General features: G+C 38.9%; 1 protein-coding gene across 1 annotated transcript in view; it reads left to right on the top strand.

Moving 5' to 3' along the window:
• Positions 1-19,429, top strand: part of Erc2 (ELKS/RAB6-interacting/CAST family member 2) — a 913,086-nt gene that overhangs the window by 383,013 nt on the left and 510,644 nt on the right. The window contains exon 8 of the mRNA XM_036199185.1: positions 14,664-14,831. Coding sequence (XP_036055078.1) covers positions 14,664-14,831 — 168 coding nt within the window. The remainder of the gene's footprint in view (positions 1-14,663; positions 14,832-19,429) is intronic.

Below are 19,429 nucleotides of genomic sequence, written 5' to 3' on the forward strand. Positions count from 1 at the left end.
TGTTGCCGCCATCATTGTCAGCATGATTAGCCTTTAATGGTATCTGCTATGCAATACTATATGATTTAATTTACTAATCTTATCGAAATGATGATCACATAATAGCCTATACAATCATAAATTATCTTCCTATTTTCTAGTAAACAGCTACTGCTACACATTGACTATTTCTACTTTATTTTCTAAAGCATCATACTACATACAGAACCTAGTAGGTCATATTTCAGGTAGGCCTTATGTGTCTACATTGTACTCTTATTTTATGGATGAAGAAACTGGAGTTTTGAGAGATTATCTCTTTCTCTAAATAGTAGTGAGTAAGAAGAGGGTTAACATTTGCAGTGAAGTCTAGCTTGAGAGCATTTACTTCTAGCTATTATTGACTCCTGTCTTCTGGCATTGTATTAAAGTAGTGTCATCACAGTTGTATATACCAACATAAACAATTCTTCCCAGGCAGACCATGTCCTCTGGTCTTCACCATTAACATGTTTCTCCAAGGGAACAAGAAGGGAGTGAAAATGGTTGACTTATTTCCTGAGAGCTCTGAGCCTTCTGTACTTCTTACTCTCAGCTTCCCACAGCAGTTGGTAGATGGTTGTCCTCAGTTCATAATAAGGAGAAACTGAATAATGTGTTAATTCTTGGGTTTTTTGTTTGTATAATGGAGCATGAATTAAGCATTTAATAAATTTGTACTTATCTATCTTTTTAGAAATAGTCTACATAAGCAAAGTTCCTTTCTCTTTTTCTCATTGAGAACAATTATCTATGTGCTGGAGTGGACATTTCATTTTACTTTCTTTTACAAAAACTTTGTGCAATTTCCCATGAAAATACTTGAACTTTATGTTTTATCTTATTAGTCTTCTCTTTTATCTTGTATACGCCTATTATCTTGGTTAGATCTCTTATATCACAAAAGGAGGAAACAATATTTTCTTTCAGCATGTCTATAGCTTTTTTAAAACTTTTATGTAACTAATATTGGTGAAATTCTTAAGGCCACTGCACGTAGTTAAAAGGGAGGTTTATTTTGTGGGGTAACTTACAAATGAAGGGATAGATAGGTTGTAGGGTCTGGCAAAGGCATGGCACAGTCTGGCGGTGTTCTCTGGAGAACTTTGCTAGGTCTACCTCCAGCGTCCAGGGTCCAGGTACCAAGAGATCCCTCTCATCTGGGTCCTGGGTCTTCAGCATCCTCTCTCAGCCCTGCCTTGTGGGCGTGACCATTACTGAAGCCTCAATGGAGGTTGGAACTTCCAGGCCAAGGCTGGAATGGCTACCCACTACATCTCCCCCTTTTGTCTAAATAAGAAGGTTCTAACCTAATACAAGACTATATACAAAGAAATGGTTATCAAATATTGTCCAGGAGTAATGAGGGATAATGACCTAGATAAGATGGAACTACAATCAATGCAAACAATATCAAGCAAAAAACACATACTAAAATCCAGGGAAGTCTAGAGCGTGGGTAGGTGGCATGTTACAAAGATCATTCCAAAAGGTGTCCTATCCTAAAAAACCTGATGAAGACCCAGGATCCAAATGAGAGGGATCTCTTGGTGCCTGGCCCCTGGACGCTGGAGGTAGACCGAGCAGAGTTCTCCAGAGAACACAACTGGACTGTGCCATACCTTTGCCAGACCCTACAACCTTCATTTGTAAGTTACCCCACAAAATAAACTTCCCTTTTAACTACGTGGAGTGGCCTTAATAATTTCACCAATACTTTTAATTCTTTAAGCTTACTGCATTCGAAAGGTTGTCTTGATCATGGAACATGAACCCATTTTCCCTCAACTACATACCATGGAATATTTTTTAAAAACAAATGTATCATATTTTTGGGAAGTAGTTCTTATACTTGGGAAGATATTTGTTTTAAAGAAAAAGAATCCTGTAGTTAGCCAAGAATTATACTGTGTAACAATGATTGTTGTGATAACATAGGACCAGAGACAAACATAACCACTAAGTCTGTGTTAGCTCTTATAGCTCTATGGAACTGAATAAAAATTATATATTAGATGAAAATTCAAGGTCAAAATTAACGTTTAAAACAATGATATTAATTGAATATGGATAAGGATAGTGTTTGCTAGACATGAATTCATGCTTGGTATGAATCTGATCCCAACTGCACTGGAGTTCTATGGATCGGTGCACTGTGTTGACTCAGGTTCCTCTCTGAGTGTAGTGCTGATGAGCTCATTTTCATGCTCTCCACTATGTCCTGCTGCTTCCTGTTTGGGTGGAGTTATCAAATTGATAAGTTCTTTTGTGTTTTTTTTTCCCACTTCACTCCCAAGCAATCTGACATACAAACAGAAAGACATGTATAGATACCCCCGGCTTAAGATGCGGCTACATTCCTATTAACCTCATCATAAGATGACAATGTTATTGTCAAAAATTAAAAGTGCAATTTCCAAGTGATCTGGCTGTAAAACTTCTAAGGATACACCCCAAGCAGTGAACATCAGTGTACAGTAGAGATACATGCACACCCATGTTAGTTGCTCTACTTCCCATAGTGGCCACATTATGAAGTCAGCCTAGGTGCTCATCCAAAGATGGACAGTTAGAGAAAATGGGGGGTATTTACACAGAAGAGTTATAGTTGGCCATGAAGAAAAATGAGATCATAGATGCAGTAAGCTAGTCTCAAAAGGGCAAATATCACATATTCTTTTCTATATATGGAATCTAAGATAGAAAAAAGAAAATAACTATAATAGTGGTTCTACTGGGATATGGAAGGACAAAGGGTGATGGGGGCAAAGGGACGATGGAGAGGTCAGTATGATGAAAGGGCATGCATGGTATGTGTCATAGGCTTACTATTGCCAAAGCAACCTGGGGAGGAAAGAGTTTATTTCACTTATTCTTTCACATCATTGTTCATTATCAGAGGAAGTCAGGACAGAAACTGAAGCAGGGTGGGAATCTGGAGCCAGGAGCTGATGCAGAGGCCAGGGAGGAGTGCTGTTTCCTGGCTTGCTTCTCCTTCCTTGCTCAGCCTTCTTTCTTACAAAACCCAGGACCAGCAGCCCAGGTATATCACCACCTATAATGGGCCTGGCCTTCTCCCATCAATCACTAATTTAAAAAATGCCCCACAGGCTTTATACAGCCTGATCTTATGGAGGCATTTTCTCAGTTGAGACTCCCTCCTCTCTGATGACTCTAGCTTGTGTCAAGTTGACATAAAATCAGCCAGCATAATATGTTTATGTGGAAATGTCTCAACAAAACCCCTTAATTTATGTGATTAATATATGCTAAGAAAGCAAACATTATATGTGGAAAATGCGTTTAATTCACTGAACCTACCTGATATAAGAGCGTGGCAACAGTGCACTGGAGTGGGAACTGTGGCTTGCTGCTGCTGCCCAGGATCATGAAACAGTTTTAGGCTGTTATCCTGAGAAAAGGTCAAAGTTCAATGCATGGATTTTTTTTTTTTAACCAAACATGCATTTTTACACCATCATAAGAGCTAAGAGACAAAAACTTGAATCATTGTAAGTGGTTGTTGGCAAGAGAGCATTATTTCCATGAAGCAGAATAGATTCAGTTAACTTTTGAGATAATCATAGAAATGATGCCACAATATGAAAAATAGTTGTTTTTAAAATCTTACGAAAAATTCAACAGTGGTTCCCAATTCCCCTGGCATTTCATAGTCACAAATCTTAAGGCTTAGCTCTCAAACATGGACAGTGTCTAAATTGTTACTCATTTATGAACATTTTAAGTATACATTAGTATATGACTTGTCTGGATTTACTTTTAAAAACTCTGATCTGAGTGGTCACAGGATTATGATTTAATTTCAGTCCTGAATAATCAGTGATTTAAATTCTTTGGGCCTCAGTCATAGTTTCAATACTTTTTTCAGTGCTGGAAATTGAACACAGGGTTTTGAGCACACTAATAGTTTAAAATTTTTATGGCATATCTAAATAGAACCAATACTTCAAAAACTTATAGTAAAGTAATTTTGTGTTTAGATTGAGTGTGCTTCTTTGAAGGGAAATGAATATGAATGATACCTACATTTTCTTCCACTTAGTTCTTAGTAAGGATAAGGGCTTAGAAGATGGGCTTTGAAATGTTAGGAGACACTAAGATTGACAGTCTTGCAAATTGGTTTTAAGTATTTGAATTTATAACTATCATCATGTTGCAAAATAACATTGATTTTGGAATGGCTTACTTCCTTCATAGTAATTCAAAACTATGACAGCTCTGGTTTTATAGTGAGCATAAAACCCAGTGAGGTAAGTTCAATGAGGTAAGGTTAGTGTTGGAAGTTTTATTAACAGAATTTTAAGTATTAACACATGACTTACAATTCCCATGTGTTTTCAGAAATTTTCTGGGACTGAACTGAACATTAAATTTTGAACTTTGGACTAGTTGCTTAAAACCATTTAATTTTAGTGTAAGAAGTAGCCAAAAACCTAAGTAAGAAAACAGTCTTTATGAATAGTTGGCTGGCCTACTTACCCACAGATGATAGGAATCCTACATTGGTGCTACAAAGCACTCTTACTGCCGCATTGCTGTCTTCAGGACAGGAGGTGATGTGAGGGACTTGGGTATAATTTTTGACAGGTAAAAAGACAAATCTTATCTTTATAATATGAAAGCATAACTTGTGTTATTAATAAGCTGGTGAGTTTAACTTTTATAAGCATAGCTTGTGGTTGTTTACTACTAAATATCCCCAAATTCTAGCTTCTTGAAATACTATCTAAGAGACTGGATTATGAGAGGAAGGGTGTGAATTAGAAAGCACTCTCTAATATAGCCATTGGTTCTCTTCTCGTTGCTTACATATTTTTAAACACAGTGCAGGATTTTCCCCCTTATCTTATTTCCTGTATTACCTTCCGATGCTAGCTAAAAGCTACACATGGGTGGGCTTATATGTCCCTTTCTTTTCATGCAGCATCGGTGCTGACTGCAATGGCCAGGTGGAAGACATACCTCACTGATGTTACCTGGCTGGCCTGAAAGGCCTCACTGAACTGACCTAATATCTTGTTCCCCGTGACTGGGAGAGGCATTAAAACAAAAGGCTGGAAGCTTTTTGGAAGAAAGAGGCTTCTGTTGGTTTCTAGCTGGAGCACTATCCCTATTCATGTGCTGAACTTGGTCTCAGTGGCTGCATTTAAATGGGGGAGGGTTTGTAAAAACATGCACAAGTTACCCTAATCAGTTTTCTAGAGAAGCATTCCCATAATTCTCCTGCTTCTCCTCTACACACAGGTTTGCCTCAGGCCAAGTTCTTCAAGTCAGGAGTTGTAGGTCACATAGCCCTTCATCCTTTGGGTAATTCCAGCCATCACATATTGTAGGTGTCCAATCTTAACATTTTGATAGCTTTTCCACATTCTCTGCAGACTGTTCCTGACCAAGCAGTCATTTAAATGTCTTCTCTTTTCTTCCATCCAGTATCTAAGGAATAGTCTTTAATCTCTTCCCTTTCTCCCTCTCCACATGCATAGACCTTCAGTCCTGCCATCTGCCTCCTGAGCATGTCCCTGGATGGACTGCGTACACAGCTACTTTCTCCTTCCCTAACACTTCTCTCCTCACACCAGCAGTCTCCCATGTGGCCAGGGACACTGCTTACTTGTCCTTGGGCTCCATTTAAGCTTCTGTAGTCTGTTTTCTATACAACAGTCTAAGGAAATATTTTAAGAAAAAGTACTTCATGTTATCCCAATCTTGGCCAGTGAACAAACTCTGTTAGGCTTTCCTAATATGTTGTTTTTGGTCAGAGGAGTATTCTACCCCTTCTTCAAACAATTCCTGCTACAGACCTCAAATCAAACATTTCTGCAATGCCATTTTCTTTTTGTGAGGAATGCCTTTTCTAACCATCACCTGGCAGCTCTTCCTTGAGGAGCTAAAACCCATACTTGGGTGTGCCTTATTTCCATGGCTTTGCTTTGAAGAGTCCTCCCCCCCCCCCCCGCCAGTTGGTGTGTCTTACTATGTTCTGAGCCCTCATCTTTCTCCTTAGCCTTGTGCTTAAACTTGTATTAAAATATGTCTTGAAGGAAATTTCCAACTGTGCTTCACTGTTTAAGAAAACATAATCTGATGTGGGTTTCATTGTGATTGTGATTTGTTTTTTTTTATGCACAAAATTAAAAAATAATTTCTAAAAAGAAAACATACGTTATGAGTTTCTGATATTTACAATTTGAATTTTTGACTTTATTTGACTTCTTAGATTTCATATATGTATTTCTCTCCACTTATCATGAAGTTTATTCTTTTAATAATAAAGACATAATACTTAGATGCTCTGCCCTCACCTGTATTCTCATAGCTATGTAGTTCAGTAAGCCACAGACATGAGTGCCCTGTTAAAAGGCCATATTTATAACACCTAGAATAATGACCCCAAAAATCTTCCTGTTCGTTGACTGGATATAAAAAGGATACCAACAGAGGGGTGATGAAGAAGTCAGAGTTACAAGCGCTCAGTCAGAGATAGACATGGTCTCATCAGTAGAGCCACTTTTCGATAGTGTAACTGCCAAGGAATATTTTTTCCCAAAATGTAACTTTTGATATAATTAAAGATTTGTATGAAAATTTTAATAACAGTGATGATTTTGAATTCTTCTCTCAACAAGACTGCAGTGAGATTTGTGCCCGTGGAATGACCAAGCCAACGCTTTCAGGTAGTCACTCTTGCAGAGGTCAGCAGTTTCTGATGGTCACAGAAGGGAAGCCTGGAGAACCCTGTCTCACCATGGTAGTAGGCCCAATCTGTAGCCTTTCCAAGCATCCCTTGAGGTTTCTGTTCTGTCCTTCTGGAGCCATGCATCAGCCTATGTGAGAGTGATGACATTTCCATAGCAGGTTTAAAGAATCCTTGTTTGTTGATGGACAGAAATATGACTGGAAACATTTAAATACAAAAGAGACCCAAATCCTAAATGAAGTTTTATATTCCAAGGGCTGGAACTTGGAGCCTTACTAGAATCACAGACCCGTCCTTACAGTATGATAACTACAGGTCACACATGACTGTTGAGCTCCTGAGGCCTGGCTGGTCCTAATTGTACAGGAAGTTCAGAATAAGTGCTAGATTTAGAAGACAATCTGAAAAGTGAAATATCTCACATTTTTTTCATTTTGATTATATGCTGAATAGTAATATAGATATAATGAGTTACATGACATATGCTATTAAAAACTAATCTAACTGTTCTGTTTAATAATGTAGCTCTTAGAAAATCTAAAGTTCCAGATGTGGCTTATATCATCATATTGACTGTAGAAACATGGGCTTAAATTCTGTTTCTGGAGGAGTGGACATGCCTGCTCTATCCAGTCTATATACCCCATACACCCACCACTCACCTCATAAAGGAAAATCACTCCTCACATCAGTTATGTTAATAGATCAATTTTCAAATGTTCATCAGCTGCAGAGAATATCAAGATGCTTTTTGTAGCTAAGTCTGGATTGTTAACTTTCAATTAAAGCCTATCATAAACTAATTAACTGCCCTAGAGTATTTATTCCCAGTTGGGAAACACATGTATCCACCCACCCATACACCTCCTAGCACCTACACACATATCACATACATTGTGTGCTGAAATATTTTAAAGTCAATGTTGGAGATACACAATAATACTGTGGTCCATGTTAGCGCACAAAACCTCACCTGTTGGTTCTCTACTCTTCTTGAGGGCTGTTGATCATCCAGCTTTTATTGCATTCCTACAGTATATAAATCAGTGGGTTAGAGGCTGCAGAAAGCACAGTAATAAAATATAATCACAATAGCAAAAAATTTATTGAGTGTTTCTGGGTGCCAGCACTGTGCTAAGTTCCTTACTTCTGTTATTATTTAATCCTCAGAACAACTGGACAAAGGAGGTAGTGCTACTGTCTTCATTTTGTGTATCATACCTCAATTGTGCATAAGGTCTACATGGGTGAGTGTGTGGTCATTGCTATGAGTCAGTTGGACAGGTATCTACAATGTTTGTGAAGAGCTGTTTACTTGAATGCTTGCTCATCTATCTATGTAACTCAATGCCGTGAGCTTAAGGAGACCCTTCATTTCCACTCTCATTCTTTCTCATTCCCAAGTCCATGATATCAACTCCAATAGTCATCCCCAAGGATTCCGACTCAGCTTCCTTTGAGCTTTGTCCTTGGATCTTTTGATTTTTTTCCCTGTCTTTTTACTGTGGAGTGAAAAGAGAGCTGAAGTAGAATTTGAGATTCTATGTGTAAAAGAGAATGTTGCTGGATCCTAATGGCTCCCTTGGGGGAAGGGGTGAGAAGATGTGGCATCAATGGCACAGAGACTGGGAGTCAGTTGAAGGCATATAACGAGTTCCTTTATTTAATAATGGGGAAGGCCTTATATACCCTCCTTCTAGAACCCGATCTGTGTTGAAATCTGGTGGCATAGTGTGGTTGTCCCTCATTGGCTAGGAATAATCAGAAAGTAAGACTGCAATCAGGAACTCTGACAGTGCCATTTGCTAGGCCCTGGGGCAGACTCCACATGATCAGGAACTCTGACAATAACCAGGAACTCTGAAATCACCAGTTGCTAGGCCCTGAGGCAGACTCCAGATTGGCTCATAAGGAGTACATTATGTGCATGTTTTAGCAACTGGTCTGAGACAATTTCCTCAACCCTATGGGCCTGTCCTACTACAAGAGGACCAGGACTTTTCATTTCTCCTAGGTTCACAGTAAGGTGAAAAACATCTAGTTTAAGATGCCTACATCTCATCAAATCCAGAAGTTATGGTAACCATCGTTGAGTGGCTTAAGGCCTCATGGTCTTTATTCTAGCCCTGCTGTGACTGGGGGTTGGAGGAGTCCCTACCTCTCACAGTCCCTTCTATAGCTATACTTTCAGAGGTTCTGGCATCTTATAGCTCCACCATCTACTAAACGTAGCCTCCAGGATTTTCTAAGGAATGGCAAATATTGGTACATCACCAACAGGAAAAGGTATGCTACATTTGGGCTTAAATCTCATGACTAAAATCCCAGACTGCATCTTTCTGCAACGGGGCTAGAAATACCAGTCTTGTTCACCATTCAGGAAGGAAAGGAGTTGGATGTGAATGAGACTGTGTGGTTACCACCACAGCAAGTTTGGGGTTTGGGGTTATTTTGTTGTTTGTGTCTTTGGAAGCTGTGTATGTTATGCATCCTTCTAACTTCGAAGCTGTCTTCTCATTTGAATGATTGTGAGTTGAATCAAATTCAAATAGACCCTTAACTCAAGTCTGCTGTTAGGCAAAACAAACAAACAAGACTTTGGATGTGGAATAAACTATCTTGGTAGCCGTTGTGAGTGTTCTAGCTTCATTCTCTTCAAAGTTGCTCTTTTATGAAAGTGTGTTTGTTTTATCCCCGAAGAATAGTCAAGTAAGTCGTAAGCAGCATTTAGTCTGTGACAGTTTTCAAATGGTTCCTTTTCCATCAAGTGTTTTCCTCTCAAGTATTGCTGTCATTATAAGATTGACAAAAACCTCTTGATTTTACAAATGATTTCTGGCACATCAAGTGGCAGTTCGTGTTGTGTCACAGTCTGGAAAGTGTTTCCGAAGGCCACATCAAATATGGCAGGGAGGCCGGGAACTTTTTAGAACTTTTAGAAGCACACCTCACTATTGTAACTGGTTATAATTCCTGGGTGCTGACATGAAGATTAATAATACTTAACTCTGATTTTGGCAATTTTGGCAATTTCATTGCCACAGTCCTTTCCTTTCAAGTTATTACCTGGAACCTAAGTGATAACAAATGTTTTGTTTTATGCTGCCAGATACAAAGTTAATTTTTCATGTGTTTTTATGGACACATACACATGGACTTGGACATATATACATGAACATGCAGACACATACAACTGAATCAAAAGGAGATGATCAATTCTCCTAAAATGGAAAGCTGTTACTAGTTTAAACACTAGGTGACTAGGTCTCATGTGGTTAACTGATATGGGAAAAATAGGATCAACCATATGGGTCTTTGTGCATTGATTATATCATACAATTCTCACCCCCCCGGGGGGGGAAATGATAGCACTCTTTGCTTTGCCAAGTATTATTATTGAGTCAACTGCCAAAGTTTAAGAGAGAGTGTCAAAGGCTCTTAAAATTATTTGGTGTTGAGTGAAGGGGCAAAGAAAGGTATTCCACATTCCCAAGCAGCTCAACTTTTATCTTTCTACCTGATGCTGGCCCATGACTTAGACAGGAAGCCTTTCCTAACATCTTCCTTTCTTTTTTTATGATCACACTGTTAGCAGATATCAGCATGCTAGTGAGGGCCACTTTAATCCACTCATTGGTACCTATTTTAGAACTATACAGTCTAGTTTTTCATAAACTATGCTCTTTCTCGCCTGCTCTTCACTATCTTTAAACTTGTGTGCATCAGAAGGCCTGCATGCCTGCTTGTGGTTTTGCACCATCTGGAAGTTCAAGTTTGACTTTAGAAATGATGTCATACTTGCTTACTGCAAGCTGAGCTAATGTTGGTTGAGAATTGGATACAGTTCAGGTCAGTTTTTTTATTAAAAAAAAAAAAAAAAAAGGAGCCTCAGGGTTTTTTTTTTCCCCCTTGATTCTAGGAGACTGTACAAAGCTTTTAAGATAGAGTGAAGGTGATTGAAGGGCATGATCCAAATTCCTTTGAAGTTAAGTTCATGCCTTATGGCTCATGGAAAATAAACTCCCAAACAGAAGATCTCAGCTGGCACAGGCATCTCCCTGCCACATTGAGTTTGGGTATAGTGAGTAGTATGTTGATCACAGCCATCCTTGCTCTCTGTTTTAGTCCAGGAAAAAATAGTCTCATAGAGGGGCTTGCTTTTAATCTCTTCTGGGCTCAGGATAGTTCATCGGGGCATTGCCAGATCACAAATGGTAAGAAAGTGCCATAAGTGCTGTGCGGATTACTCATGATTGTGAAGCTGCTTCTTCCAAATGCTTGCTCGCTACTTCTGTCTCAGTCTTGCATATTGGGATTTGCTTCTATCACTGTTTTGATGGTGGACATTTCCGTCTGGTCCATGTATAGAGCACCTTGCTTTGATAGCTAAGATGCAGGCCTAAGCTAACCACAGTCAACCATTTCTTCTCTGAATCTCACTGAGTGAGTCCATGTGAAAACACCTATGGTTGATAAAAAACTGTTTTAAACCACAACTATAATATGGAACACTATGTCCTACTGTTTTTCAAGGAGCTGACCAAATGACTTTGCTTTGAACATGAAGTGAAAAATCCTATTTTGTTACCCGATAAGAAAACCCAAAGTAATGGCAGTGTTCTGGTTGGCAGATGAAGCTGACTTTAAATATTGATGAGCTACTTCATAATCTGAGATGCTTAGGTAGAAGACAAGGGTTTTCACTGAGGAAGGTCTGAGGATCAGAATCTCTCCTCCATCTTTCCTGCCAGCACCTGTATACCCATGGCCAATGTGTAGGAAGAGGCAACAGCCATCATATGTGGAAGAACTTGCAATTCCCAGTCTCTGGTCTCTAAGCTTGTGGCATCACTTCTCCATGGGAATTCCAAGCTCCATCCTCTTTTTTGAGGCAGAAATGGTAAAAATCCTTTGACATTTTAGAATACAACTTTGATTCACATACTGCATTTTTAGAAAGGGTTAAACAAAGAAGAGTCTAGTTCAGTTATATCCTTGTCTTTAACATTATCCACTCCTGACATAGTCTACCCAAGGCGAAGGCCTGCCTTTCTTACCACAAGATGTCAGGCATTGAGAGTCTGTTTATCAGCTGTGGCTAGAGGTTGGGAAAGGGAAGGAGTGACTTGTCCTGATCTTCACAGACTTGGGCCCAACATATGTCCTTTCAATGTTCCAAGTTGCTTTGTAACTGTGTCCTCATAATGCTCATGAGTCTTTTTATTTTGCATTATTATGATATTCTTGTAGCCTGCACTTCTTTTAATTTTTAAGTCCATACTGTACACAGGGGCAAAATTCTCAACACAAATTGGTAGGCACACAATAGTCTTCCACTTCTTGTTGCCCATCCTGTTCCCCAAGACCATCAATTTTCACCCTTTTTTTCTGGTTATTTTAACATTTTTACTATATTACATAAAAATTATAAAACTGTGCAGTTTGATGAGTTTTGATAATTATCCACATTATGTATCTATTCTCTTAATAAATATGTAGAGAAAAAGTTTCCTTCCTGTGGAATCATTTACAAGACTTTCCAAACCAAAAGTGAAAAGGGGAATAACTGGCATGCCAACCATTTCTTCATACTTCTCCCATTTCTTCCCGAGTAGCCAAACTTACTGTCCTTTCTTCAGGAAATATGGAATGAAATGGCCATGCCCATGTCAAGCAATACATATTCACTCAGGACTTCTGCTCTTTACACATTCACTCAAGACTTCCTCTGCACTACCTTTTAATATTATTTCATTGGGGAATTGACTAATCTAAGTATTATGGAGTTTCAGTGTGGTTGTTTGAAAGAGAGTGATCCCCATAGGCTTATATATTTGAATGCTTGGTTCCCAGTTGATGAACTATTAGGAACGATTAGGAGGTGTATCCTTGTTGGGGCAGGTGTGTCTTTGTTGGAAGAGGTGTGTAACTTGGCATGGGCTTTTGATGTTTCTAAAGCTCACAACAGGTTCTCGTTCTCTCTCTCTCTCTCTCTCTCTCTCTCTCTCTCTCTCTCTCTCTCTCTCTCTCTCTCTCTCATACCCGTGACTTGGGATGTAAAGCTCTCAGCTATTGCTCCAGCTCCATGCCTGGCTGCTTCCCACCATTACTATAATGGACTAACTCTCTGAGACTATAAACAAATCCCTAATTAAATGATTCCTTTTTTAAGAGGTGCCTTGGTCATAGTGTCTCCTCACAGGAATAGAACAGTATCTAAAACAGAGAGAAACATTCTGATGCCATCATTGATGTCTGTTGAAATGGTAGTACAGTAATCTTAGCAAAGATCTCTAGTCCTTTTTTTTTAAACATCCAATTGAGAAAACAAATGCCTTGGGAGTAATGTATTAGATATCATTGTTCAGCAAAGACTTTTCTTGTAAAACTTGTAGGTAGTTACTAATAGTAATTAGGGACAATAAGCCATCATATAATATGTCACAGTTGCTCTTAGAAACTGGCATAGTATGCATTTGTAAACATGATTGAGAATGTGATGTGAACCAGTAAGGAGATTTTGAAAAGACAAAATTAATTTTAAATGATTTTCATATTTTTTGTATTCTCATATGTTTGATGCTTCAGTGATTTTCTTCTATAATCTGATCTGATTCTTTGTGCATTGCATCCAGGATGTTAAAATACACATAAGGTTTGGAGTGGGGAGATGGCTCAGTCAGTAAGATGCTTGCCATGCAAGCATGAGGACCTGAGTTTGAAACCCCGGCTGCCAGGGAAAAGCCAGATGTGACAGAATGCATCTGTAATTCCAGTCCTGGGGAAACAAAGACAGAGTTATCCCTGGGGCTTGTTGGCCAGTTAATAGAACTGAAATAGCTGAATTGGTGAGCCATGGTTTTAGTAAGATACCATGTCTGGAAATAATAATAATAACCCATGGTGGAGAAGAGTTAAAGAAGTCACTTCTCATCATCTTGTGGACTCCAAGTGCTTGAACACAACATGTGCACATGCATCCTTACACACATGTGTACAAAATGACATGAACACATATGCTACACATAAACACATACAAATAAAAATGCATAATGCTTACTTTTTTCTTTAACTAGCAACATTTGAAAAATGGGAATTTTGATTTTCTAATGTTTGATCTCAGGTAGAAATAGGAATTCTTTGGTGCTCTTTGCTGTATTTACAAAGTATCTGGAAAGCAATAATCTTCCAACTTGAGGATGGCTGCTTTGTTCCCATATCTTTCCTGGCCCTGGCAGCATAGCTTCCTCATGGCCCCATGCATTTTTCTAATTTAGCAGTTTCTCTACATGTCTATCTTGTTTAGCCAGATGCTGTCAGTGTTCTCTGTGTTCTTGGAGGATCCTGAAAAGCACGAACAATGTTTTCCCTCCCAGGGATCTCATGTGGAAGAATCAGTGTGCCTTGTTGACTACCCTAAGCAAACATGTTGTTTCCCATAGGTAGGCAAACAAATATGGGGACATGCTACTATAAACTGTATATAATTATTTTTAAAGTATTACTGTTCAGCTGTTTGCACAACAGGACATCATGGTAGATTCTAGGTTGTTAAAATGCACTGAGGTGACTTAAAAACAGATTTTTTTTTTATGTGTATGGATGTTTTGCCTTCATGTATGTCTGTGCACCATGTGTGTCTACAGTTGTCAGAGTGGAGTGCTGGATCCTTTGGAGTTAGAGATGGTTGTTAAGCACTGTGTGGATACCAGAATTGAACCTTGGTATGGGTACCAGAATTGAACCTTGGTCATCTGAAAGAACAGCCATCCAGTGCTCATAACCATTGAGCCACTTCTTGGTGCCTTTGAACAGAGGATTAATTGCATTGTGCTCAGGTGCTCCCTGCTACCACCCATACCCCCAGCACTGATTGTTGACAAGTTCTTTGTAAAACCAAAACCTTTCTTCTGTGTCCACATTTCAGGTCGATGCTCTGAGATTACGGCTGGAAGAGAAAGAATCTTTTCTCAATAAGAAGACAAAACAGCTGCAAGACCTCACAGAAGAGAAAGGGACCCTAGCGGGAGAGATCCGTGACATGAAAGATATGTTAGAAGTAAAGGAAAGGAAAATCAATGTTCTGCAGAAAAAAGTGAGTCACTGCTATAACCCCTTCAAGACGGGAGTTCTTATCACACATGGTTGACGTTTCAGAGAGATTTGGCACTGTGAAAGATAAAGTATCTTTCTAAATTTTAGATTAGGGTGTATCAATTTTTTACTTACTGGCATTTAATTTACTAATAGTTGCATTGTATCATTTTTAGCATGACCTGTGTATTTTCTATTGGATTATCCAAGAGTTTTTTTTTTCAATTTTAATCAATGAGGAATTATACCAATTTATATACAAATCTAAAACTCAAGCCTGTGGAGGTAAGAGCTGGGGTTTCAGCTCAGGGGGAAGAGCATGTGCTGGGCCCTGAATTCAGTCTTTAGCAGTAGAAAGACAACTGGATGAAAACTAAAAATCCCTAAGTGGTGATTTTAATGTTTCATTAGGAAAGTTGACCAGTATATGTAAAGATTGTGTCTTAAGAAAAACTTTGGTTGATCACATCTTGTTGTCTTTATCCATTCCTCCTGCTATAACAAACTGTCTGAGACTGAGTGTTTTATAAAGAGTAGACATTTGGTTTCTTTTCTCACAGTTCTGGAGGCTAGAAAGCCCTGGATCCAAGTGTCTGTGGTTTGGAGTCTGGGAAAGGTCGTCTTTTTGCTTCCAAGATGGCACCTTATCACTACCCCTTCCTATGGGGATAAGTGCTTCTTCATGATGATGATGGAAGGCTCCAAAAGCTGAGCCAGTTCATTTTGCCTTTTCCTAAGGTTGTTACCCTATACAGAAGGTCATGGCTTTCATGGCAGTCATTCCCTAAAGGCTCCACCTAGTAATACAATCATACTGGTGATTATGTTTTAGCGTATGTATGTTGGGTGTCACACCCAGACCGTAGCAATGGCTAAATCCATGTAGACTATTCTGTGGGTGGTGTGGTCACTTCTTGTTGTAAATGTTCCATTTTTACTTAGTTGGAATCAGTGGAGAGAATGTACAAGGAGCTCTACCACAATAATCCAATAAGATACTCAGCCTCATTAGGGCCCCTCTTTTCTTCCTCCTTTAAGTGATCCATTTCACTCCCTACTCGGGATCTTGATTTTGTGACATCACCACATTTTTACTTTGGGGAATTCCCATTGTCTGTTTTATAGGTTTTGATACCCTGCAAATTTCCTTACTGTTCTTGTTATTTTTAAAAGGTCAGCAAGAAAAAGATTCATAACCCTGCATTCCTGTGAAAATCAAAATTATAGAAATATACAGGACTTTAGGAATCATGGGTAGCTATTATATGAACAGTCATCAGCAGGAAGCTGGCTGGCCAGGAGGTCACTATAGACAGTGGTCCTGTGATACTGCTGGTACAGGCCCACGGGAGTAACTGGCTCCTCCTTTGGTGTCATTTGTCACCATCCCTCACCTGGATCTTGTCATCAGTGCCTTAGATGTTACCTTATGTTTACACTTTTGGTTCCTACACTCTGTTCTTAATGTGGAAACTAGAATTTTCCTTTTAGATCCCGAAAGAATTTAAGATACTCTCTAATCAGAACTTTCCCATTTCAATCAGTTATATAATTTATAGGTCTCAGTATAAATGAAAACATGGAGCCTTTTGCTCCCAAATTGAGAATGTTAGGATTGTAATAGAAGATCATTAAGTCAAGAATGGAGCCCAGCACAGCTTCACAGATCACAAGTCCATGACACTGCCCCATCCAAGTGGCTTCAGCTTTCACTGATGCTAACGGGTAGCAGTTCTTACAAAGGTCATAGAACCCTACATAATTTGGCTCCTAACCTTCTATCCTCCTATGCTCATCTCATATCAGTAACTAAGGGCTGTGTATTCTTCTGCAGAGACATGTGCTCTCTCATAGTCCTGAAATTTGATGGGACTTCAACCTCTATAGGGCACTGGTTCTAGACCCATTGTGGTAGCTATCACTTGTTAGTCTTTTTGGTTGAAATGTGTTATGAATGACAACCATATGATATTTTAAAGGTCTGTCATGAGTAGTAGCTATAATGAAAGGTAGAATGTTGACAGCACTCAACAGTAATTTCTATATTATTTATATGAAATGTTTTGGGTATATCAGTTATACAAAATATATTGCTAAAATTAATTGTTATTTGTGTCTTACTGTCTATTTAGGCTATTTATTAGGAAGTGTAAAATTACATATGTGAATCTCATTGTGTTGTACCAGATAGAACAGCTGTAAATATCCTTTATATATAGATATAATATACAAAGTGCATTATATATATATATCTCATGCCTTTGCTTCTTGAGAGTCTCTGCTCAAAATGAGGACATAGACCTTGGCCTCTCCCACATAAAATAGATTGTGTATTCCAATACTCTGGTTTGCCTGTACAATTTTATTTTTCTAAATAGAACTGATTACCATCTAAAAAATATACCTTCTAAAGATTTTCATTGAGATTTTCAGAATATAGATTGCAGGATGTAAGGCTTTATTATTTACCCATTGCTGTATCTTTAGCACATAGCAGATATATTTGCTCAATAAACATTTAATGAATGAGTTAATGAACTTAGAGTTAAAATATGGAGCATTTGGTTAGTTAAGGTTGGGGTCTACTTATTATTGCCTATAGTCAGAAAAATCTTTGCCTATGAGATTAACTGAACAGTTGATACTCACCAGGTGGTGGTGATATATGCCTTTAATCCCAGTACTCAAGAGACAGAGGCAGGCGAATCTCTGTGAGTTCAAGACCAGCCTGGCCTACACAGCTAGTTCCAGGATGGCCAGGGCTACACAGAGAAACCCTTTCTCAAAAAAAAAAAAAAAAAAAAAAAAAAAAAAAAGACAGTTGACACTCACTTGTTTCTGTAGAGGGTGATGAAATTATCAATGAATCCCTAGAGTCTAGACCCTTCACTTGTCCATGCTTCTGGAGCTCTATAAATGAATTTGTTAGTCTTTCCTCTTAGAGAAGAAGAAAATTTCTTCCCAGTGTATTCCTGTCCTATTATGATTGACCAGAAACCAGTGTAATACACTGGCTTTCATTTCACAGACAAATTAAAGTTACATTAAATCATTGATACTTTACCAGAGACTTAAAAAACTTTTGTCTAGAGCTCTCTGTCTAATGGTTATTTAGTTGATTGCATTGCCAATTCATTTCTATTGAGGTATGTATGGACAAGGGCTTGTTCTGTGGAGTTCCATTTTGAAGCACCAGGTAATTAATAAAGATGATTGGAGAGACCTGGGCAGAGACAGCTAAGCACCCTTGAAGCAGGAGGGTGGCTGTGCATGGCAGGTGACACCTTCTTACCACGGCAGGAGCTAGAGTATGTTCTATGGACTCAAAAGATTGCGTCAGTTTCTGTCTCTGGGACAAACTTCCTCAAAAAAATCAAGTTAAGGGGGAAAAGATTGACACTGGACCAGAGTTCCATAGGATTAGTTCTGTGGTTGGCTGGTTCCCTTGCTTGAGTCTTGAAGTGCAGCTGAACATCATGGCAGCCGGAGAGTGTGCAGACAGAGCTACTCCATCTCACCACAGCTCAGAAACGCAGTGAGTGAGGAAGGGGCCAGCGACTAGTAGCCCCTTCCAGCACTTGCCCCCAGGGTCCTACTCTCTGCCACCAGGCTCCACTTCCATTAAGTTTCCAGCCTTTTCCTAGATGCAACCAGCTAGAGCCCAGGCCTTTATTTAGCACATGACCTTTGGGAACATTTTAGATCTGATCCATGAAAGAATGATTTCATTTGAATTCTCAACAGTGAATAAAAGCAAGCTGACATCTGCTGAACATGCGTGCACTGAGTACTGAGTACTGGGTGCTCTGTCACATGTGCTGTTTTTGTTCCTTTTGACTGTAACCTGGTGGCCTACTTCCAAGATTTTTTTTAAAAGAACTAAGGAATGTTTTGGTTTGTGACGAGCTTGCCCATGGTCACGTAACGTAGGTACAAGGTTTTTTTTCTTTTCTTTTCTTTTCTTTTTTTATGGTTGAGAAAAATAGAATAAATCGGATAATGCAAACTGAGTCAATAAACATTTTTCTTTTGCCCTAATTTGTGTGATGATGACACCAGCTGTGAGAGTGGGGAGGAGGAGGATCTCAGTTCATCCTTTGCCAGGAAGTAAGACTACATCTCCTCATTCTTGAGTAGTAAGTGGCAATAGTTGTTAGGAAGATTTTCAGGCAACCCTTGGAAATATCTAGGAAACATATAATCACTTTGACTGATGTGCACATATTGTAGAACTTTAAACTTTCCCCATAAATAGTCAGAAGTAAAGGTTTAAGTACAACTTTGGAAGTTATAAAGTTGAGAACAACACTATTTTTGTACTGTATCTCCTTTAGGCAAAATGTTAAATCATGAACTTAGGGGGTTTGGAAATTTGAAGTGGTTTATCAGCTTCACATTATTTTTTTCTTTTTACATTTTTATTTTTTGCATATATGTGTCATATGTGCATATACACACACACACATGTTCACATGTGTGAGGGTGTTTGTGCATGTGTGTGGAGGTACAAGGATAACAACAAGCTTCTCCCTTGATGGATCTCCATCTTTAATGGAAGCAGCGCCTCTTGATTTAGCTCATCATTCACTAGTCTGGCTG

Source organism: Onychomys torridus, chromosome 9, assembly GCF_903995425.1.
Source record: "Onychomys torridus chromosome 9, mOncTor1.1, whole genome shotgun sequence".
Classification (NCBI taxonomy): Eukaryota; Metazoa; Chordata; class Mammalia; order Rodentia; family Cricetidae; genus Onychomys; species Onychomys torridus.